Below are 19,941 nucleotides of genomic sequence, written 5' to 3' on the forward strand. Positions count from 1 at the left end.
GCAGTTATCCAAGTCCACAAGCCTCCACCCCCTTCCCTGACCTCGGGGGCAGCAATGTTCCCTTCTCCATCCCTGTGTCCCTGGCCCTGAGCACAGTGCCTGACACAGAGAAGGGATTTATAAACATTTGAGCACAGTTCCTGGCACAGAGAAGGGATTAATAAACCTTTGTATGAAAGTCAGGGCTGTCTTTGCTGGTGCCTGGCAGTGGTCACGTGTTTCTGTGAATCTGATTTCCTGCTGTGACCTTTGCCCTCTTCTCCAGGCTGAGGCTTATGAAGACCAAGCAACTCATAACAAGCTGCTAGCCTGACCTTTAGCTGGTGGAGGTATCCGGCAGGTTTAGAAGGGTTTGCCTAAGTGGGTATTATATATAAATGTAATATATGTAATAATGTATGTAAATGTGATATAAATGAATAGTTTAAGATATTAATCAGAAATCTCTTCTGAGGCCAGGTCTGAATCTTTGATGCCTACCTGACCCCTCCAGCTGGGTGTCCCACAAGCACTTCAAGCTTAACTGTCCTCAGACTAACAGAGCAGCCCTGTCCCACAGCCTGTTCCTTACCCATTGACCACATGCCCAGTTGCCTGGGCTCCAGGCCCCAAGCCTTCCCTCTCTCTGGCCGCCTAAGCTGAGGGAATGCCATGTTCTCTGCATTCTACCACCGCAATGTTTCTCACATCCTTCCCAAACTCCATCTTCTGCTCTAGGACCTCCTTAACTCTCACCACAGCTCTTGCAAATAGCTTCCCAGTTGGTCTCCCAGCTTCCTCTCATTTTTTTCTAGGAACACTGGTAACGGGTTAATCTTTCTAAAGCACATGGTTGAACAAGTTACTCCTCTGCTCGAAACTCACAATCATTCCCATCACCTACCTACTCAATAAAGTTCAAACTCCTTAGTCCACAAGATACTTGATGGCAACAAACCTATCTAATCAGATGCCATTTCTTGGGAAGTGAGAATGTGAGGAGGCAGCAGGAGGCATTCATTCCTTCAACAAATATCGATTAGGACCAACTATATGCCATACACTGTTCTGGGTTCTGGGGAAAGAGTGAAGTCCTTGATTTTATGAAGTTTATATGTGAGGAGACAAAAAATGGGGTCACAGATAACTGCTTTGAAGATGACTCCTATCCTGAAATTGAGGAGTGTGATAGAATGTGCAGATTGCATTGGCCCCAGGTCTTCTCTCCTCCCTGCATCCATGCTCTCTGCCATGTGACCTTGACGTTCCTTACTCTAGAAGTGGAAAGACTTCACTCTCTCAATCTTGGGCATGGCCATGCGACTTGCTTTGACCGATGGGATGTTAGCAGATGTGATGCAATTAGAGGCTTGACATTTGCTTGTGTGGTTATGCCTGTCCCTGTTGCTTCTGCCACAGAAGGACTGCTCCAGGTAGACTGCTGGTCCCACAAGAATGAGAAAAATGTGAAGTAGACCCAAACTGTGAATAAATGGTGGTTGTTTTGAAGGGTGGTTTATTATACAGCATTCCTGGGGCAACAGCTGACTGATACAAGGAACTTGAATACTGTCCTCCATGAGATCTACTTGACATCCCTGCTTTAGAGATGTGTTCCAGAGGGACTGGGCTGCTGGGGGGGAGGGGGCAGTCTTGACTTCATTACTTCTATACAAGAACCCTTCCGTGCATAAGTACCTGAATTTAGACATTTACATCAGTATCTAAGTAACTTGAGTATGTCTTTTCCTGGCAACCTGGAAGAGCCTAACTAAGACAAAGTCTGCCCTACTATCGTGAGGTCCTGAGGGCAGAGATTGTCCTTGAACGCTGTCCTGGCAGAGAGCCTGGTATAGTGCATAGTATACTCCACTAGTTGTGAAATTGATGAAACTGTCAAAATTAGTGAATCTAATGAGGCAAGATGCCCTGGGTCCCTCTTGGAAGATCCCTTTCCATGCAAGAGACTGTTATCAAGTCAGTTCATCTGTTCACTCCCCCACTCTCCCACTCACCCACTCATTGTGACTGGAAGGCACTCTCTTGGCACTGGGATATAAAGGCAAATTAGGCACGACTGGTCCATGTCCTTACAGAGGTCACAGAGTAGCAGAAGAGACAAATAGACTATTCCAAGGTGGCGAGATACAATCTATCTGAGAACTGAGAACAAGATCCTGAGGAAGTAGACTAATCCAGTTTGGTGGGTTGGAGAACATTTCAGGGATAACATGACACTTGAGATGAGCTGATAGGCAAGGATCAGTTTTCCAGGTACGGAAGGGGAGAACATTCTGGGAAGGTAAGCAAGTGTGTGAACTTAAAATCTATGATGAGGGTGTAAGGGTGTGTGTGGGGGGAGCAGAGTGGGAAGCGGTGGGAAATGAGGTAGAGCCTCAGATGCTACAGTGAAGGAGCCTGGACTAGGTCCTGAGGGCACTGAGGAGCATTGAAGATTTTAATGGGAGTGACATGTTTGTGTTTTGCATATTTATAAGATCCTTCAGGCAGCAATGACTTGGCAACAAAGAAGCTTGTTGGATCATTGCAGTAAAAAAGGGGGGAAAGATAGATGACCTGAACTTCGGGTAGGAACCTAGAGAAGCGAAGGGATGGGAGAGTTAGGAGGCTGAATGGATAGACCTGGTCACTGAGGGTAGGGGAGAGAGATGTTGAAAATGGCTCCCCGGTTTCTGATTCAACAACAGGTGGGTGTTGACGCTACTCGGTGAGGTTGGGAGCCTTGGGGTCTTGTGGATCAGGGGCGACTGTGGGGCCTGCAGATGTGTGTCTTACAGGCAGCTGTACTCAAGAGAGGGGTGTATTTGGGGGCCGTGTGTGATGGTGGTTGAAATTATGGGTTGGGTGTGTTATTTTGCCTGCCCAGAGCTGGTGCTTGCAGAAGCACTAACGAGTCATCCCCACATGGTAGGGATGACTCTTGGAGCCCCAGGAGAATCTGTACACGGTCCCTAAGAGGCTGTTCTTAGAAACCCCAGGCAGAGACCATCCTTGTTCATCTTTGTGTTGCTACAGCCCATCACAGGGCTGGCGCATTAGCACATGCTCAGTAACGTTGGACGAATAAAAGAACGAGTGGATGATGTCCCTTGGTCTTTTGGAAGTCATAGATGGAGCACCAGCATTGTCAGTCCCCATACCTAAGGCGATTCTATAGGTTCAAGTTATGAATCAACCAAGTTCAGAATTCCCATAATTTCATACTTTGCGGAGATCCTCAGGTGATTTCTTTAATCACCCGGGGGACCTTCCTGAGAGTACAGATCCCCGGGCACCATAGATATTTTGATTTAGTAGGTCTAGGCTAGAGCCCAGGAATCTGCTTTTGAAACATGCTTTTGGTTCTGACACAGATGAATCAGGGACCATATTTGGGGAAAAAACACTTGTGCTGATAGTCCCATTCCTCCATCCAAATCTGCTCTCTACTGACACTCCCTCTGCCCTGCCCTTGGGGAAGCTGCCTTCTGTGCCTACACCAGCTGGGCTCCTTTGGTCTCTGGCTCCCGGCTGGGCTCAAGCAGTGAGAGGCAACAGCGGGAGATGGCTGGGAGGAGGGGGGTGGGCTTTCATTCCCTGACTTCCCTCCCAGGCTGTGCTTTGGCGGTCGCTGCACCCACAGCTCTCGTAGGGCAGCCTTCCCTGCTGGCTATAGCTCTGGCCAAGTTCTGCACTAGCTCCCTTCCTTTGCCCCATCCGGCCAAGGGGTGACAGCTTCCCACAGCAGCTAGTCTTTGGGTGCTTCCCCATCTTAATTTCCTTTAACCCTACGCAGAGCTCTAAGTCATGTGTTCATTACGTGCTCTCCAGTAACCTCTCTGAGTGTGCCTTCTGTTCCTGCGAAGACAGGGAAACACAATCATTGACTGCAAAGGGTCAGGAGTTCTGTGCTCAGTTCTGTTCATTTCAGTTCAATTCAGCAGGCATTTACCGAGCGAGGTCCTCTGAGCCTGGCTCGTGCCAGGAGCTGCGGATACAAAAAGTGATCCAGGCCCAGTACCTTCCTGCAGAGAGTTCACAGGGAGTTAATGGGAGGGAGAGCCTCAGAATGCAGGGTGGTGATGGGGTGACTCAGGGTGACACTGAAAGTGCAGGGGAGATCAGGAGTGGCGGGCAATGGGGGTTCCAAGAGAAGGTGACAGGTAGAATTTGAGCGGGCAGAGAAAGATTAAGAATTCAGGCAGAGACAGAATGGCAGAGAGTGTGAATGGCAGTGCTGGTTGTGGCTGGCCTGGAGGGGAAATGGAGGCTGGGATCTTCATGGTCACTCTGCTAGGAATTGTGCAATGCTCCCCCCGGGACAGGTGCTAGTCAGGGCGCCCCCACTTCCAGGTGACCTGTGGGCCTCCCGCCCTCTCCCAACTGCCATGATTCAGGCTGTTTCCTTGTAAAGCAAGGCTTATTCACCAGCCCACCAAGGCTCCCCTGCCTCCCTCAGAGGGGTGCCTGAAAAAAAAGAGGGAGACTGGATGGAATGGGCCTGGAGTCCCTGAGGTTAAAACAAATGAAAAGCTCTGGCTGCAATGTGCAGAAGACCTCCCATTTGGGACTCCTGATTCCACACACTGTCTCCAGTGACTAAAGAAAGATGAGTCTGGCGAACTCTTACGCATCCTTCAAAAGGCAGCTGAGACTTCACCGCCTCCAGGAAGACTTCCTGGAACTCCCTAACTAGTGCTTCTTCTCTTGGTCTCACCATAGACTTTGGTACTGTGTATGATCACCAGCCTATCTATTCCACTTGACTACCAGATCCTCAAGCACGTGCCTTTGACCTATTTGTCTTTCTCTCTAGTACCCAGCACTGGGCGGAGGGCATAGTAAGGTGTCAGAAAATATTTGCTGAACGGAAGGAATTCTTGCTGCATTAGAAGAATTGGTGATAATAATAGTGAATTACCAGCATTATTGGAGGAATGAGGAAACTGTGGCCCAGGGCAGTAAGGGACTTGCTCACGATCACACGGGCCAAACATGACAGGGGAGAACTGGAACGTGAAACCAGACCAACCTGTTGATTCCAAGGGCTGGAGAACACACGGCTGGGCCTCTTACCCACACAGGCAAGGTGTGGGGCGGCCGGCCAGGCGCTGCTCAGCCAGGCGCTTGAGAACAAGAGTGGACGTTGATGGAGCAACTGCGCCCTGCCAGGAACTGTTCTGAACACCTCATCTGCATCCGCTCGCTTAACCCTGACAACATCCCTGTGAGGTTATGTGTATAACCATCGCCCGGTTTGACGGATTGGGCCTAGAGACTCAAAGCCGTTACGAAAGGCGTCCAAGGTCATTTGGGTACCAAGAGGAAGGGGCAGAGCTGGCATCCACACCCAGACTTGTTTCAGAGACCAAGCTCTAACCACTGTACTCACCCAGGGGACGTGACATCAACTTCAGGTTTAGGAAAAAAGAGAAAGTGCTGCCCAATGCTGGACTTCTAGGAAATTTATAGAGAGTAATGGGACTAGACATGACAAAAACGAACAAGCAATTTTGTTTTTAAAAAAAGAAAGACTAATGCTTCTAGAAGCCTCCTAAATTATATGAATTGAGAGTACTGGAAAATTTCGTGCACTGCAGAGTAAATTGCATGGGCCTGGAGGAATGCTTTCCTTCTGCTGCTGAGCAGCTGTATGATCCGGGGCACGTCTCTTGGCCTGTCTGGGCTGCACTTCTTTCCTTCCAGAGCTTTCAGGAAAGTGTTTCCTTTTGGTGTTGGAAGGGCTGGGGAGTCTGTAGCGAGCACAGTGTGTTAGCACCCTCTACTGTCCTACTACAGCACTGTCGGGGGTGCGGTTTGTTGGATTGGAAGGAGCGCCAGCCTGTGCCTGAAATGCTGGTGAGCAATCAGCAGCAAGCACGGAAGTCCATGGCACAAAGCAAAACCAGTGCTGTTCCAGCGCTCCCAAGACTCAGAAGTTCTGCTGAATCCCGCCCACACAGCTTCAGTTGTTTTTCCCAAGTGCCTGCACGCCCACAATCTCCACACTCACACACAGTCCCGCCTCTGTCATTACGCTGTAGGGTAATTGCCTGTGGACATATCTGTCTCTTAAAGTGTGAGAGGCCTGATGTTCACCTTCATATCCCCTCCCTGCCCCCTAGTAGAGTGTATGACACACAGCCCCTCAACTCAAGTTTGCTGAGTGGATAGAATGAATGAATGAAACAGCAGAAGAGATGGCCCTCTGGAGCCAGGTCGGGTGGTGAGGAGCAGTCAGGAGGGCAAGTTCTGAGTTTGGAACCGGTGAACCTCAGGTTCAGCAAGGTTCCCACCTGACCCCTCATTGCACTGGCATCTTTTCAAAATTGGAGTGGGTAAAGGGGTTTCGTGAAGGGGGCAAGTGGAGGGCGTTAGGGGTGCTGCTCAGGGCACTGTATACCCGGGTGTATTCATCTTGAGAAAATGCATTGACCTGTACGCTTGTGTGCACTTAGGATTGATCTGTGCACCGTTCTGTATGTGTGTTGTACTTTGCTAAAAAGCTGACATAAATCTAGTTTGAGAGGGTTGGTAGCATACGTCTGCTCATGCCTGCCTTGTTCCAGAGGTAGAGGCAGGAGGCAGGCTGTTGAGTTTGTTTAAAAGAGCCATCTCCATTTGCCGTCTTCAAGTCTAGCTTCTGATTGCCCAATTCTGCTGAAATCTATCTCCTGTAACCAGACCCACGGGACTTTTCCAGCGTTTGACACACTTGCCCACTTCCCCTTTCTTGAAATGCTCCTGCCCCGTGGCTTCCAGGACTCAACTGGAGCTGTCCTTGGCGTTAGCCTCATCTCCTTTGCAGGCCTCTCTGCCAAGAACGATTCCTTCAAGTTCCTGAGTGTTTTGTGCTAGGCCTGCCCTGTTTCTAACTCTGCACATTCTGCCTGGACGGTCTCATCGTCTCTCATGGCCAACCCTGTGCTGACGACCCACAAATAAATCTTGAGCCCATACTTCCCTCCTGAGCTGTGGACCACTTATCCAGCTGCCTGTTTTTGTCACTCTACTTGAACATCTCGGTGGTGACGCCATTCAACATGTCCCTAGATGGAATCCACTTTCTCTCTGCACCCCTATCCAAAAACACGTTCCTTCGCATGTGTTCCTTATTTCAGTGAGTGGCCCCACCATCTACCTAGGGGTTGGGCTTAATTCCTTGTGGTAGACTACATTGCCGCTTAGCAAATGCTCTCCCTTCGCTGTCTTGGAGCAGAGTATACTTCTGTGCTCCCTTGACTTTGGACGTGTTCATGTCTTACTTTGAACAAAGGAACGGCCAAATGTGGCTGTACCTGATAGAGGCTCTGTGTTTCTGCTTCCCCCCCAGTGCTCCTGCCATTTATCATGAGAAGCGCATGCCACAGATAGCTACTGCTCCTTCAGCCCGGGTCCCCGAATGGGAGGGACGTGGATCAGACCTGAACTTGACCTGGAGCCTGGAGCTGAGCCCAGCTGAGCTAGGTTGAGCTCAGCTGACTCACAGACTCATGTGCAAGAAATAAATGTTTGTTATTGTAAACCGCTAAGATATATGGACTGTTGAAATCTCATTAACCACCACATTCAAGCAAGACCTGTCCATTCTGCATCCTACATCTGTCTTGATACTGCTGTGGCCCTAGTCCAGGCTTTTATCATTTCGTACTTGGACTTTCGCAAGTCTTTTTACCGGTTCTCGTCTTCATACTTGATCTTGTCCCCTGTAGTCTAATCTCCATACCGAGGCTTCGTAAGAATGATCTTCGTAAAATCCGGGTCTGTTCTAATTCTTCTTTAGGCATTCCAAGAGCTTGCCGTCGCCTTCGGAAAGCATCCAAGTCCTTGGCACTCAGGACCCTGTGGCACTCTCCCCCTGTGCCCCTCTCCCCCCTCCTGCACCCCCCCATCACCACTTCTCCTCCATGCTCTGCCTGCACGAACCTCTTTCAGCTTCTTAAAAGCCCCATGTTCTTTCTGGCCCTGGGCCTTTGCCATGCCTTCTCCTCTGCCTGGAATCCAGTCCCATTTCCCTTGTCCAGCTTCACCTGGATCACACCACACCTCTCATCCGTTAGGGGTCAGCTTAGGAGCGATGTCCTTTGTGGAGGTCTCCCCTAATTTCCCATTGGTCTGGGTGAGGTCCATTTGCTCTCAGAGCACCCTGTTCTGTTCCTACTTATCAAACTGTTTTCCTACTCGAGTCTGCTTGTCTCTCCTAGGAGACGTGAGTCTTCTCAGAAGCAGGGACCATGTCTGTCTTGTTCACCCTCCCATTCCTAGTGCTGGAGAAGGCGCCTGCGCCCATCCTTGGAGCTCAGATGCCGTTTGTTGAATAAACAGTATGTGAAAATAATATAAATGGGCTAACGGAGTCCAAGATGGACATGAAAACCATAGAAGGGACTCAGAGAGCGCCTAGTCTCCCCCTTTCACTGTACAGATGGGGAAATTGAGGCGCAGAGAGGGCCCGACTAGACCAAGGTCCCGGAGGCCGCCAGAGGCAGAGCTGGAGTTAGAAGGCTCTGATGGGGATTGTCTGGGCGTCATTGGCTGCCTGGTTGGTCTAAGAAATAAAGACTTCTTCTTAGGGTCTCGGGACTGGCAGCAGGGACATCGCCTGGGAGCGTGTTAGACTCTCAGGCCCTGCCCTAGACCCGCTGAATCAGAATCCTTTTTTAAACATTTAATCCTCACCAGAGGACATGCTTAGAGAGGAAGGAATAGAGAGAGAAAAACACCTGTACGTGCCCAGACCTAAGCCCAGGTATGTGCCCTGACCGGGAATCGAACCAGCAACCTTTTGGTACAAAGGGTGCCACTCAACCAACTGAGCCACTCTGGCCAGGCAGACTCTTTATTTTAACAAGATCTCCAGATGCAATAAAGTCTGAGAAGCACTGATTTCAGTGACCGGGACAGCATGCCTGGCTTAAATGTCACTCCGATTCATGCAGCAAAGCCAGCTGGCCAAGTGGAAATGAAAACCTAGCTGAAATATTGCGGCATTCAGTGCAGGCGGCAGACGAAAGGCCCCAGGTGTGGGCCCCTGCCCTGGAGACCCAGGTAGTTTGCAAGTCCGGGGCCTGGCCTGGTGGCGGGTGATGGTCCAACTTCAGGGGAGGTGAAGGAAGGGGCCTCCGATAAGGGAAACTCCCAGAAGCACAGCTGACCAGCAAGCCTGATGGTGCAAATTTCCAACTTTTATAGCTATTAAGTTAAAAAACATACTTTAACAAATGTGTATTAATTTATACAAATAATTCCACCCATGCTGCCTGAGACAGTGGTGAAAGTGGCGTATTCATACCCTGCCTGTTTGGTAAACACTACAACATGTAGCAACAACTGCAACGCCGCTTACCTCCTTGGACCAGGTAATGCCATTCACGGGGCATTAAAATAATCCTAAGGAGACAATTCAACAGAAGTGAAAAACTCTGTGCATGAAGATGTTTACTGCAGCTAACAGCAGAGGGCAAACTGGGATACGGTAGTTCACAAAGCCCATTTAAAATTAATTATAAAACTAATGTGTCTCAGTTCACCTGCTTGGGGCACAGTGGTGTTTAGGAGCGCGGTGTCTGGTTTTTCAGTCTGAATCTACTATTTACAGTGTGACCCTTGGGCAAGTTTACTTAACTGCTCTATGCCTCAGTTTCCTCATCTGTAAAATGGGGATAATAACACCTATGTCATAGGATTGTTGTGAGGATTAAATGATTTAATTTAATGAATTGAAGTGCCCAGAATAGTGCCTCTCTATACATTTATATTATTATTATCTTTTATAGCCAAGTTAAATGGCCTAGTAGTCCCACCCTGTGACAAAAGAATGCTTTGGCTCCTTCCACAGGGCCTGGCCTTCTGTGACAAATTGGTGACTCCCAGGGATTCTCCTCCTGGGAGTCAGCCTGGTTTTCCAGCCTCAAGGAGAGAAGACAAGAGAATTTGCTTGATGGATTCTGTTCCTTTTGGCTCCTGGTGCTGTCATAGGGTTAGCACTGAAACAGGTGATGCTGGGGCCTCCTGAATTCTTCCTCCCCCAGAATTATGCTCAATTGTGGTAACTCTACCCCATATAGACCTGGACTCCCAGCTCTTTAGTACACGCCTACACACACACACACACACACACACATATACACATACGCACACATGCCCAGCCACTTTCTGCAAGCCACCCCCCTAGGGCGCCTGAGTCCTTGTTGCTGGGCGTGAATGAGGTTCCTTCCCTCCTCTCCCAACCTCTTAGTCTGTTTACATTTACTGCCCTAGAATGTCATTCCTTTCAGTGGATAACCCTACCTGTTCCAACGACATTTACAGCTACCATTAATTGAAAGCTAGAAGTGAGTTTTGCTGTTGTTATGGCTTTACAAATGTCAGTCCTCAGAATGAGCCTAGGAGGCACTGCTATTGCTATCACAGGGAGAGCCTCTGAAGTTAAGGAGTTTGCCAGAGATCCACAGTCTGTAAGTGAAAGACTTGAGATTTGATCGCAGGTTTGTCTGATTCCAAAGCCCACGCTCAGAACCACTATCCTAAACTGCCTCCCTAGGGATATAAGCAAGGAGCTTATAATAAGTGGTAACTAAAAAAGCAAAAGTAAAATTGTAACACCATAGTGAATACATTTGTGCAAAAGTGTGTCTGCACCTAGACAAAGCCTTGAGAGTACTTGCTGTGTAAGAGTGTGAGGATTATGTAGGATTTTTTTCCTTTTCAGTAATTTCTTTTAGTGACATTGGTTATATAGTATTTACAATGTTAAAGAAGCTCCCTTCCACCTGCAGGAAATTCGTCTTTAGCCAAGTAGTTCTCAGGCTTGGTTGCACATGAGAATCACCTGGAGGGGCTTCCAGAAGATACTCACCACCTATGGTAGTGACCAAGGGCAGACTGGTGACTACATTTGGTGGTTACTGACAGGGGAGGGAGCCTTCTGGAGGGCTGGGACTATTTATTTTGACCTGGGAGGTGACTTCGAAGGTATATACAGATGTAACAATTCATGAGCTATGCTATTAATATTGGTGCACTATGTATACACACATATATACATATACACACATATACATATATACATACACAATATATTCAAATCTCTGCGTGCGTGTGTGCATGTGTGTGCGTGTGTTAATGTGTGTGTGTGTGTGTTTATAACAGTCTCTTCTTACCATTCTTCTTTTTCTCCTCCCCCCCTTCCTGGTGTGTATGGACGTGTGTCTTTAGAGTCTATCTGAGAGTATTAGTGATACATATTTTAGCATCTCTTAGTTCGGTTCCTTCTGCTTCCCTGTGAATGAATTCTCAGTCCCGACATTGCTGCTCTTGTTCCCCAGTATTGGCTTTCCTCAAATATTTGGCAATTCCTGGCTGCCTTCCCCTCTTTGACTTTAGACATGCCTGCTGAGCTCTGACGACGTGGGTATGGCCCAGCTCACCGCCTCCCGTCATCGTGGGGGGACAGGCTGTGTGCTGGCGGCCCCAGTATGGAGACTCCGTCTCTCCACGCCTGGCGATTCCTAGAGATCTGGGGCTGCAGAATCTACACTCGGTACCTTCACCTGAGAGAGCTGCCGCTGCCTGCGACTCGTTGGGGGGAAGGGGGCAGGGCCAACAGGTCCAGCGGCTCCTCCCCGTGGTTGTTAAATCATGGTCTCTGAGCCAGCAGCAGCAGCACCTGGAGACTTATTAGAAATGCAAATTCTCAGGCCTCACCCTGACCCACTGAATCAGAAACTCTGGGGTGGGGCTGGGCAATCTACGCTTGAACCCGCCCTCCAGGCAATGCCAATGCCAATGCCAATGCCAGTGCCCGCTCCTACAGAGCACCCAGTTTCTCAGGCCATCAGTCTTTCTCTTCCTTTGCCACGGGGCTTCTTGTAAGGAAGGTACGCCTCGTCTTCTCCCCTTCACGCCGTTGCACTGCCCAGGTGTGCATTTTCCAGTGGACGGCAAGGCCCTCCACCCTCACAAGGAGTAAGACTCGCTTTATGGCGGCCTTTATTGCGATGACGTCGGGCCCAAGCTGCAATATCTCCGAGGCATGCCTGCCACTCCGCTGGGTGGTCCGGAACCGAACCCAGAATATTTCCGGGCTACGCCTGGATTTCAAGGTGAAGTTTCTTCCTTTCTGTTTCTCCGTCAGTCCGGTTCCATCTGCTTTCTATCATTCAGGAATTCCTCACATTTCCTGGTGGGTTGGTAGCACCCATTCTTGCTTTCCAGTGCTCTAATAGATTTTTATTTTTACTTTTAATTGTGGTGGAATACACACGACATAAAATCACCATCTTGGCTATTTTCAAGTATGCAGCTCAGCAGCATTAAGGACATTCACGCTGTTGTGCAACCCTGATCGCCTTGCATGTCCCGAACTATTTTCATCTTGCAAAACTGAAACTCTATAGCAATTAAACAACTCTCGATCTAATAGATTTTTTAACGCATATTTTTTCTATCATTAAAGGGAATTTGGGGTGGAAATTGAGGTCTGTAGACACATGTGCTATGTATGCCATTAAAAAAATTGTGGTTAAATACACATAACTAAAGTTACCGTTTTTAGTATATAGTATAATGGCATTAAGCACATTCACACTGTTGTGTGAGGATCACCACTGTCTATCCTCAGAACTTTTTCATCTTCCCGAATGGATACTGTAACCCATTAGACACCAGCTCTCATTCCCCTGCCAAGTCCCTGGCAACCACCTTTCTCCTTTCTGTCTGTATAAATCTGACTACTCTAAGTACCTCGTATGAGTGGAATTATACAATATGTGTCCCTTGGTGACTGGATTATTTCATCTAGTGTAATGTCTTCAGGGTTTTTGCATTTTGTAACATGTGTTAGAATTCCCTTCCTTTTTACTTTTTAAAAATTTATCTTTATTGTTGAAGTATTACAACAATACTTCCCCCCCCACTGACCCCCTCCATCCCAGCCCCACCCTAGGCCTCACCACACTATCATCTGTGTCGTGTGTCCATGGGTCATGCATATATGCATATCAATTCTTAGGTTAATCTCTCCCCACCCACCCCGCCTTCCCTCTGCGATCCCTCAGTCTGTTCCATGCTTCTCTGTCTCTGGATCTATTTTGTTCATCAGTTTATTTTGTTCATTAGATTCCACATATGAGTGAAATCATGTGATTTAAAAAAAGAATTTCCTTCCTTTTTAAAGGCTGAATAATATTCTGTTGTATGTGTACACCACACTTTGTTTACCCATTTGGCCTTCAAGGGACACTTGGGTTGCTTCCACTTTTTGGCTATTGTGAATAATCCTGCTGCAAACATGGGTGTAGAAGTATTTCTTCATGTTCACATTCCCGCTTTTAATTCTTTTGGGTGGATAGCCAGAATTGGAATTGCTGGGTCATAAGGTAGTTCTATTTTCAGTGTTTTGAGGAACTGCCATACTGTTTCCCACAGCAGCTGCACTATTCTGCATTCCCAGCAGTGCATTAGGGTTCCAGTTCCTCCACATCCCTGCCAATGCTTCTTATTTTTTTTCTTTCTGATGAAAGCCATCCTAATGGATGTGAAGTGGTTCCCCATTGTGGTATTGCTGTTCATTTCCCTGATGTTTAATGATGTGGAGCATTTTTTCATGTGCTTGTTAGACATTTGTGTACCTTCTTTGGAGAAATATGTATTCTAGTACTTTGCTTGTTTCTGAATTGTGTTGTTATTTTTTTCGTCATTGAGTTTTAGTACTTCTTTATATATCCTGGATATTAATGCCGTATCAGGTATGTAATGTGCCGATATTCCCTTCACTCTCTTGGTTGCCTTTTCACTTTGTCAATAGCATCCTTTGATGCATGAAAGCTTTTCATTTAGTTAAAGTCCAATTTGTCTATTCTGTTTCTTATGCCTTCTGTGTCCTATCCAAGGAAATCAGTGCCGAATCCAAGGTCACAAAGTCTGGTATTTTCTTCTCTGTATGCCATCTTCACCTAGTTTCTAATAGTTTCCAATGATCGGCTAGCTTAACATACGTATCCAGCTTTTCCCCACCCCCACCCTGCCCCGGCAATTAGCATGAATGTTTAAAACCTGGCAATTCTGCTCTCGATTCAGAGTGCAGATACAGCTGCTCTCCGATGAGAGGCTGAGACAAGCTGGAGTAAGTGTAGAACTCTCAGCGACCTTGATCTTAGCCCTGACCTAGCAATGGCAGAGTTTTTGGAATCTTGGCTTACAGCCAGCCTGCCTCTGCCACTCACTGCCAGCTGGGTGATTTTCGACAAGTTCCACCTCTTTGAGCTTCAATTTTTATTTGATTTTTTAATTTTTAAAGTGGGGATAATAACACCTACCTTGAGGTGTAGTTGTAAGAATGACCCATCATGGAGCTAAACGCCTGGCTCTGGAGAGCTGGGAGCTCTAATGATTAATCACGTTGTGTTAGGCTTGGTTGTGCATCTTTTCTACTTGGCCTCTAGCCCCTGAGCATCTCCCAGGGTCAGGCTGGCACACTGTCATCTCTGGATCCCAACACTTGATCCCGAGCCTGGTCAATAGTAGGACCTCCATAGGGGTTTGTCGAGCGAATGATTTGGAAGGTGAAAAACATGCCCTTGCAGCCTGCTCGAAGCCGCACCACTGTCACGGCGCACAGGCTTGGAGCTGAGAGTCTGAGCACTCACGTGAAATGCATTCTTGTTCTTTGAACGTATTTCCTTCCACGTTATGGTGCCAAATGATGCCCGTTTTTTTCCTCTCTCCTCTTCACTGCTGCTAGTTACTCGCTTTCCGAATGAACCCGATCCTGCACTGAAGATGGAATTTTGGAAGGGGTTTTGGTGGAGGCGAAAGCCAGGTGCCCAGATGTTCTGGTGTTAGCACTGAATGCCCCGAGTCTAGGAGACCCCTCAGTTCTGGGGGTTCCCCCAGAACAGTTGGTCATTCGAGAAAGGCAAGGGGAAGCTGATTGGCAGGCACACTGACTGCAAGGTAGAGAGCTTTTGAATTGCCTCTAAAATTTGGTTGGATAGGTTCTGTATGATTCCGATAGTTTACATTGAATTTAGCACTTAGATGAAAATGGAGCAGGTCAGATTTTCATTCTGGTTTCATTCAAATTATTATTCTCTGCACAAAGTAATTCCACTGGCTACTTTTAAAAAGTTACAGTGTGCAGCATTTCTTGACATTCAACAGTGGCCCAAATTGAGACTGAGAAAATAAGTATTAATTTTGGATCATAGCTCCTTTTTTAAACCTGCATTTGGACTGCAGTTTGCTCTCATTGAAACCAGGCTTCCTTCCTTGGTGAAGTATTTGTTCAAAGACACATCTTTATGAGAAATCTTCAGAGAAAGAGGAAGCGGGCGAATTTTACTTTAAAAATTCCATTGGGTGTCAAAGGTGGTGCAAAAATAGGGGCTTAAACTGTTTTCAGAATTGATTTTAAAGGAGTTGTGGTTGATATTTTCCACCCCAGTTATTATTTATGAGTTCAGGTTTAGTGGGAGATGGTGACAATGACTGAACATGATCAGGCAGGTGTTTTACATCCTGGAACATTTCTTAGGATCTCTCACCGGGCCAGCAGACTCCACGTGTCTGGTCTCCACGGGTCCAGACCCTCCCCACTATTGTCAGCCCTCCACTCAAAATGTCCAGTCGAAAACAGATCTGAACAAGTCATTCTCCTGTTTCAAAATCCTCATGAGCTATCCCACCTCTCCCAGGATAAGTCCAAAGACTTTTCAGGCTTGCGTGAGCTGATCCTCCATTGATCCTGTAAGCTTGTTTCCTGGCTCCCTCACAGCCTCTTCAGAGCCCTCTACTTATTCACATAACATAAAATTAACCATTTTAACCTGAACAACTTGGTGGCATTTAATACATTTATGATGCTGTGCAACTATCCCTAGTTCATTCCCCCAAAGGAAACCATGCACACATTAAGCAGTGACTCCCCATTGCCCTTTTCCCCTTGGCCCCTGGCAACCACCAAACCTGATTTCTGTCTCTGTGGATATATTTCAGATATCCAGAATCATTGTATGGAATATTGCATGGAATCATATAATATGCGACCTTCTTTTATATAATATTTTTGAGGCTCATCTGAGTGGTGGCAGTATTAAACACTCCCGCCTTTTTATGTCTGAATAATATTCCATTGTATGGATATACCACAATTTGTTTATCTAGCCATCTGTTTATGGACATTTGGATTGTTTCCAGCTTTGGGGTATTGTGAGTGGGGAATACATGTACATGTATTTGTTTGAGTACCTGTTTTCAATTTCCTTGGGCACATACCTGGGAGCGGAATTGCTGGAACATAAAGTAATTTTATGTTTAATGTTTTGAGGAACTGCCAAACTACTTTCATCCCCTTTCTCTTGTATTTCAATACTATAATATAGTCCAGAGAATTCCTGTCCTAGTACAATGATAAGACGTCTTTAAGTAAAACAGGCTGTGTGCGTATCTGAGGGCAGGGATGCATCTTATCCCATTCGGAATGCACAGTATCTGGCTCAGGGCTGCACAGAAAAGGTCTCAATAAGTATTTGTGGGATTGGATTGGCTATACAGAGATTACATGCAGTTTTGTCCTTGAGGAAAAAGTGGTGCGTGTGGTAAGGCTTTGAATATGAGTGCTGAGCTAAGCGGAGGCAGGGGGTCAGCGAGGCACAGAAGACCCTACCATCTCCTTAGAACAAAGGGAAGGGAAGGCCAGTATGTGCAGAACTAGTTACCCACAGACCTGGCTTCTATTGCTGGCTTATCTTTAACTAATTCATTATGATTCTTGGGAAGTTAAATTTCTCTCTCTGTCAAGTGAAAAGGTTAAATGATGTAGTGATATTCATGCTTCTGTTTGCTTTAGGCAATGGAAACATGGTGGGGGGGGACTCACAGGTGAGAGCCCAGTGTGACTGGAGTATGTGTTTGAGGGGAGCGGGTTAAGGGGAGGGCAGAATGCAGGGCACCCTCTGTCCCTGCAGCCCCGAGGACCCCGAGACTTCAAGATCCCAGCCCATTTGGAGCTCCCCTCGGTAGCCCTGAGAGACCTGTGTTCTGCAAAGATTAAGAAAGCATTGATGTACACGAGTACATGTTATTCTGCAAAGAAGTGTTTTCCCCAAGCAGTGGAGGAAGGTTTAAGGAGTTAGATAGCAACCTAAACAAGAAAAGAACAGAAGCTGTATATGAAAAATTATAGTGACCAGTGCACTTGGTTGGAAAGGGTCCCCAACCTCCTTCCCACCTCCTGCTACTTAAACGGATGCCACAGGTCGACTGCATGAAAAGAACTGTCAAACATTTTTACTTTTCTCACTCACTGGGTTCCTGCCCCGAGAGAGCATGTCCTCCGAAAATGTCCTGTTCTGTACAAAAGCGGAACATGTCCGTGGGGAGGCCTAGCCTTGCCCTTGCTCTGGTCTCTCTTTCCCTGAAGTGTTTTGAAAGCATAACATTTACAATCTACCCTCACGCTGGCTTTGCTTCCTAGTTCTTTGCTCTCACATTATTCTGCAAAACTTGAGGTCCTCTTAGTCCCCCAGACCCTTTCCCGACACGCCTACCACGCCGACAGGCCAGAGCCTGCCCGGCCACAATGATCGCCGCGGACGCTCGGCTCGCCTTGGTCTCCTTCCCTTCTCCGTTTCTGCTGCAGCTCATGTGGAGGCCACGCTTCTGAAAATATACCGCCTGAACCTCAGAATCCCTTCTGTTTATTCAGGTTGAGGCACAGAAGTTCCCCGGTCACTGAGACTGAAGATGGTTTACACAGATGTCTGAATGAGCCCAGAAAAACACGTCGTTTTTGTCATTAACATTCCTCCTTGTTGTCAGAGGAGCTCAGTTTAAGCGGCGTAACCACAAACACCGTCCACATTCCACTGTTCACCCTCTTGTTCATTTTTGTGAGGCTCTTCTTGAAATTCTAGAATTTCCTTTGAAACAGAGACTAAACAATGACTGCCCCTTTTGGTGGTAGAGCCCTACCGTAAAAATAAAAAGGAAATTCGGTTGTAATATCCCTCTGATTTTACTTAATATTTGCTTCCACTCCACAGTGGGCATACATATAAACACTGCCGTCTCCTCACCCTTTCTGTAAACGATTTTTTAAAGGCACTTACAGTTTTCCGGGGGCTGCTCACACGGGGATACTCCCTCTTGCTCCACCATGATGCTGTGGGACGGATGGAAAGCTGAGCGCTGTAATCCTTGAGGCAGCCCTTCAGAAATGGTTTAGAAAAGCTCAGGTCTGTCTTGCAAGGCCCAGGGCTTGACTCAGAAATCTTGCCTCGATCGGATTCCAACATGTAATGCAACGTGATTATTTTCCTCCGGGGAAACCTGTGAAACAGGTCTTCGAGCTCCATTTAATGTGTCAGGGTTTTAATTGATTCTTTGCCATGTCTGTCCGCCCCATAATAGCAGTGCTGAGCACAGGACGTGTTTTACGGGAACAGTCACCCGGAGCTTAATTTGTTGTTGCATAGCAGACAGACTATTTCATGATGAAAATAAATCTGTTCTGTGCCCTGAGAATGTCTTCCTCCTGAAGTCTGCTCTGCTCGCACTGAGCGTGGAGTCTTCGAGAGACTTCACTTAGCAGGGATGTGGTTCCAGGGAAAACGGAGTCGCTGTTCCTGCCAGTTCTAGAAGGACGTTTTGGTTGGGAGGAAGGGTACCGCAGAACTCCGATCCGTGAGTTCATTTACTTTTCTCTTGCTTTTTGAATTACAGGATGGGGGTGACCCACGTGTTCTTATTATAAGCCCATATAAAATACCTTCGCATAGGTTATTGCATTTGGTCCTCGTGATAGCATTGTGGGGAAGGCAGGACAGGTGTCATTATACCCACTTTGGAGATAAGAAAACTGAGTCCCAAAGAGGCTTACAACCTGCTCAAGGGCCACAGGTAATAAGCGGCCAAGCAAGAACTACAAAGCAGATACTCTTTTTAGTAATTTCTGTCTTTCTTGGAGAGTAGCCAAGACTGCTCTACCAAGGAGCTTGCTGCGTTACAATTCCCCTGACCTAACCCCAACACCATTCAGGCTGTAGTGGGCTTTATCCACCTTATTGGGTACCACAAGTTTTTCTAATACCTTTTAAGTTTCATCTTTTTACCTTTGATCCTTCTGGAATTAATTTTGTAGTAAAGAGTAGTGTAGTATATTATTATTGTTATTCTTGTTATTATAGGAAATATTTGGTAGGAGAAAAAGTCAGGAGCCTTAGTGGGGAGACCATGGAATGAGCAGTTAGGTCAGCCTGGGTTCAAACGACTCCACCCCTTACAAGTTTCTGACCTTGGACATGGCCTCCCTAATCTCAGCTTCCTCGCTGGGATAGTGGGGATGTGATAGTATCTACCTTGTGGAATTGCTGTAAGCACTAAATGAGATGCTAGTAAAGAATTTTGCAGTGTCTGGCACATAGTAGGAACTTAAGGGCAGTTATTGTGGCTTTGATGATGTTGATAATTACTGTTCTTATATAAGTAATGAGACAAAGTCATCACACTTGGGAGTCAGGTGCACCGAAGATGCTTCTAACCACATGGAACATGTTTGAGGTCTGAACCATTGGGATAGATCTGAGCTTGCAGGATAAGGAAATGTGACTGGGAAACGGAGAACGTTGTGGGTAACACCATTCCCGCCTCCCTCAGCGAATGTTAGGAGACAAGGTAGCTGAGAAACCCTGCGTTTTGTAAGTCAGTGTTTTTCAAAGTGGGATCGGAATCACCTGGCACACTTGTTAGGATGCTGACTCTTGAAATCTTACCTTTTGGGACAGCATGGATGGACCTAGAGGGTATTATGTTCAGTGAAATAAGTCAGACAGAGAAAGACAAATGCCACATGATTTCACTTATATATGGAATCTAAAGAGCAAAATAAACAAGCAAAACTGAAACAAGCTCATAGATACAGAGAACAAACTGATGGTTGCCAGATGGGATGGGGATTGGGGG

General features: G+C 47.0%; 1 protein-coding gene across 1 annotated transcript in view; it reads right to left on the bottom strand.

Annotated features, from left to right (window-relative positions):
* PTPN3 (protein tyrosine phosphatase non-receptor type 3) overlaps nt 1-18,155 on the bottom strand; it is a 129,554-nt gene extending 111,399 nt beyond the window's left edge. Inside the window, exon 1 of the mRNA XM_087822815.1 lies at nt 18,090-18,155. Within this exon, the coding sequence (XP_087678941.1) occupies nt 18,090-18,138 (49 nt within the window). The 5' untranslated portion in view covers nt 18,139-18,155. The remainder of the gene's footprint in view (nt 1-18,089) is intronic.
* Between the last annotated feature and the right edge of the window lie 1,786 nt (nt 18,156-19,941).

The sequence above is a fragment of the Miniopterus natalensis genome, chromosome 12, assembly GCF_054644295.1.
Source record: "Miniopterus natalensis isolate mMinNat1 chromosome 12, mMinNat1.hap1, whole genome shotgun sequence".
Classification (NCBI taxonomy): domain Eukaryota; kingdom Metazoa; phylum Chordata; class Mammalia; order Chiroptera; family Miniopteridae; genus Miniopterus; species Miniopterus natalensis.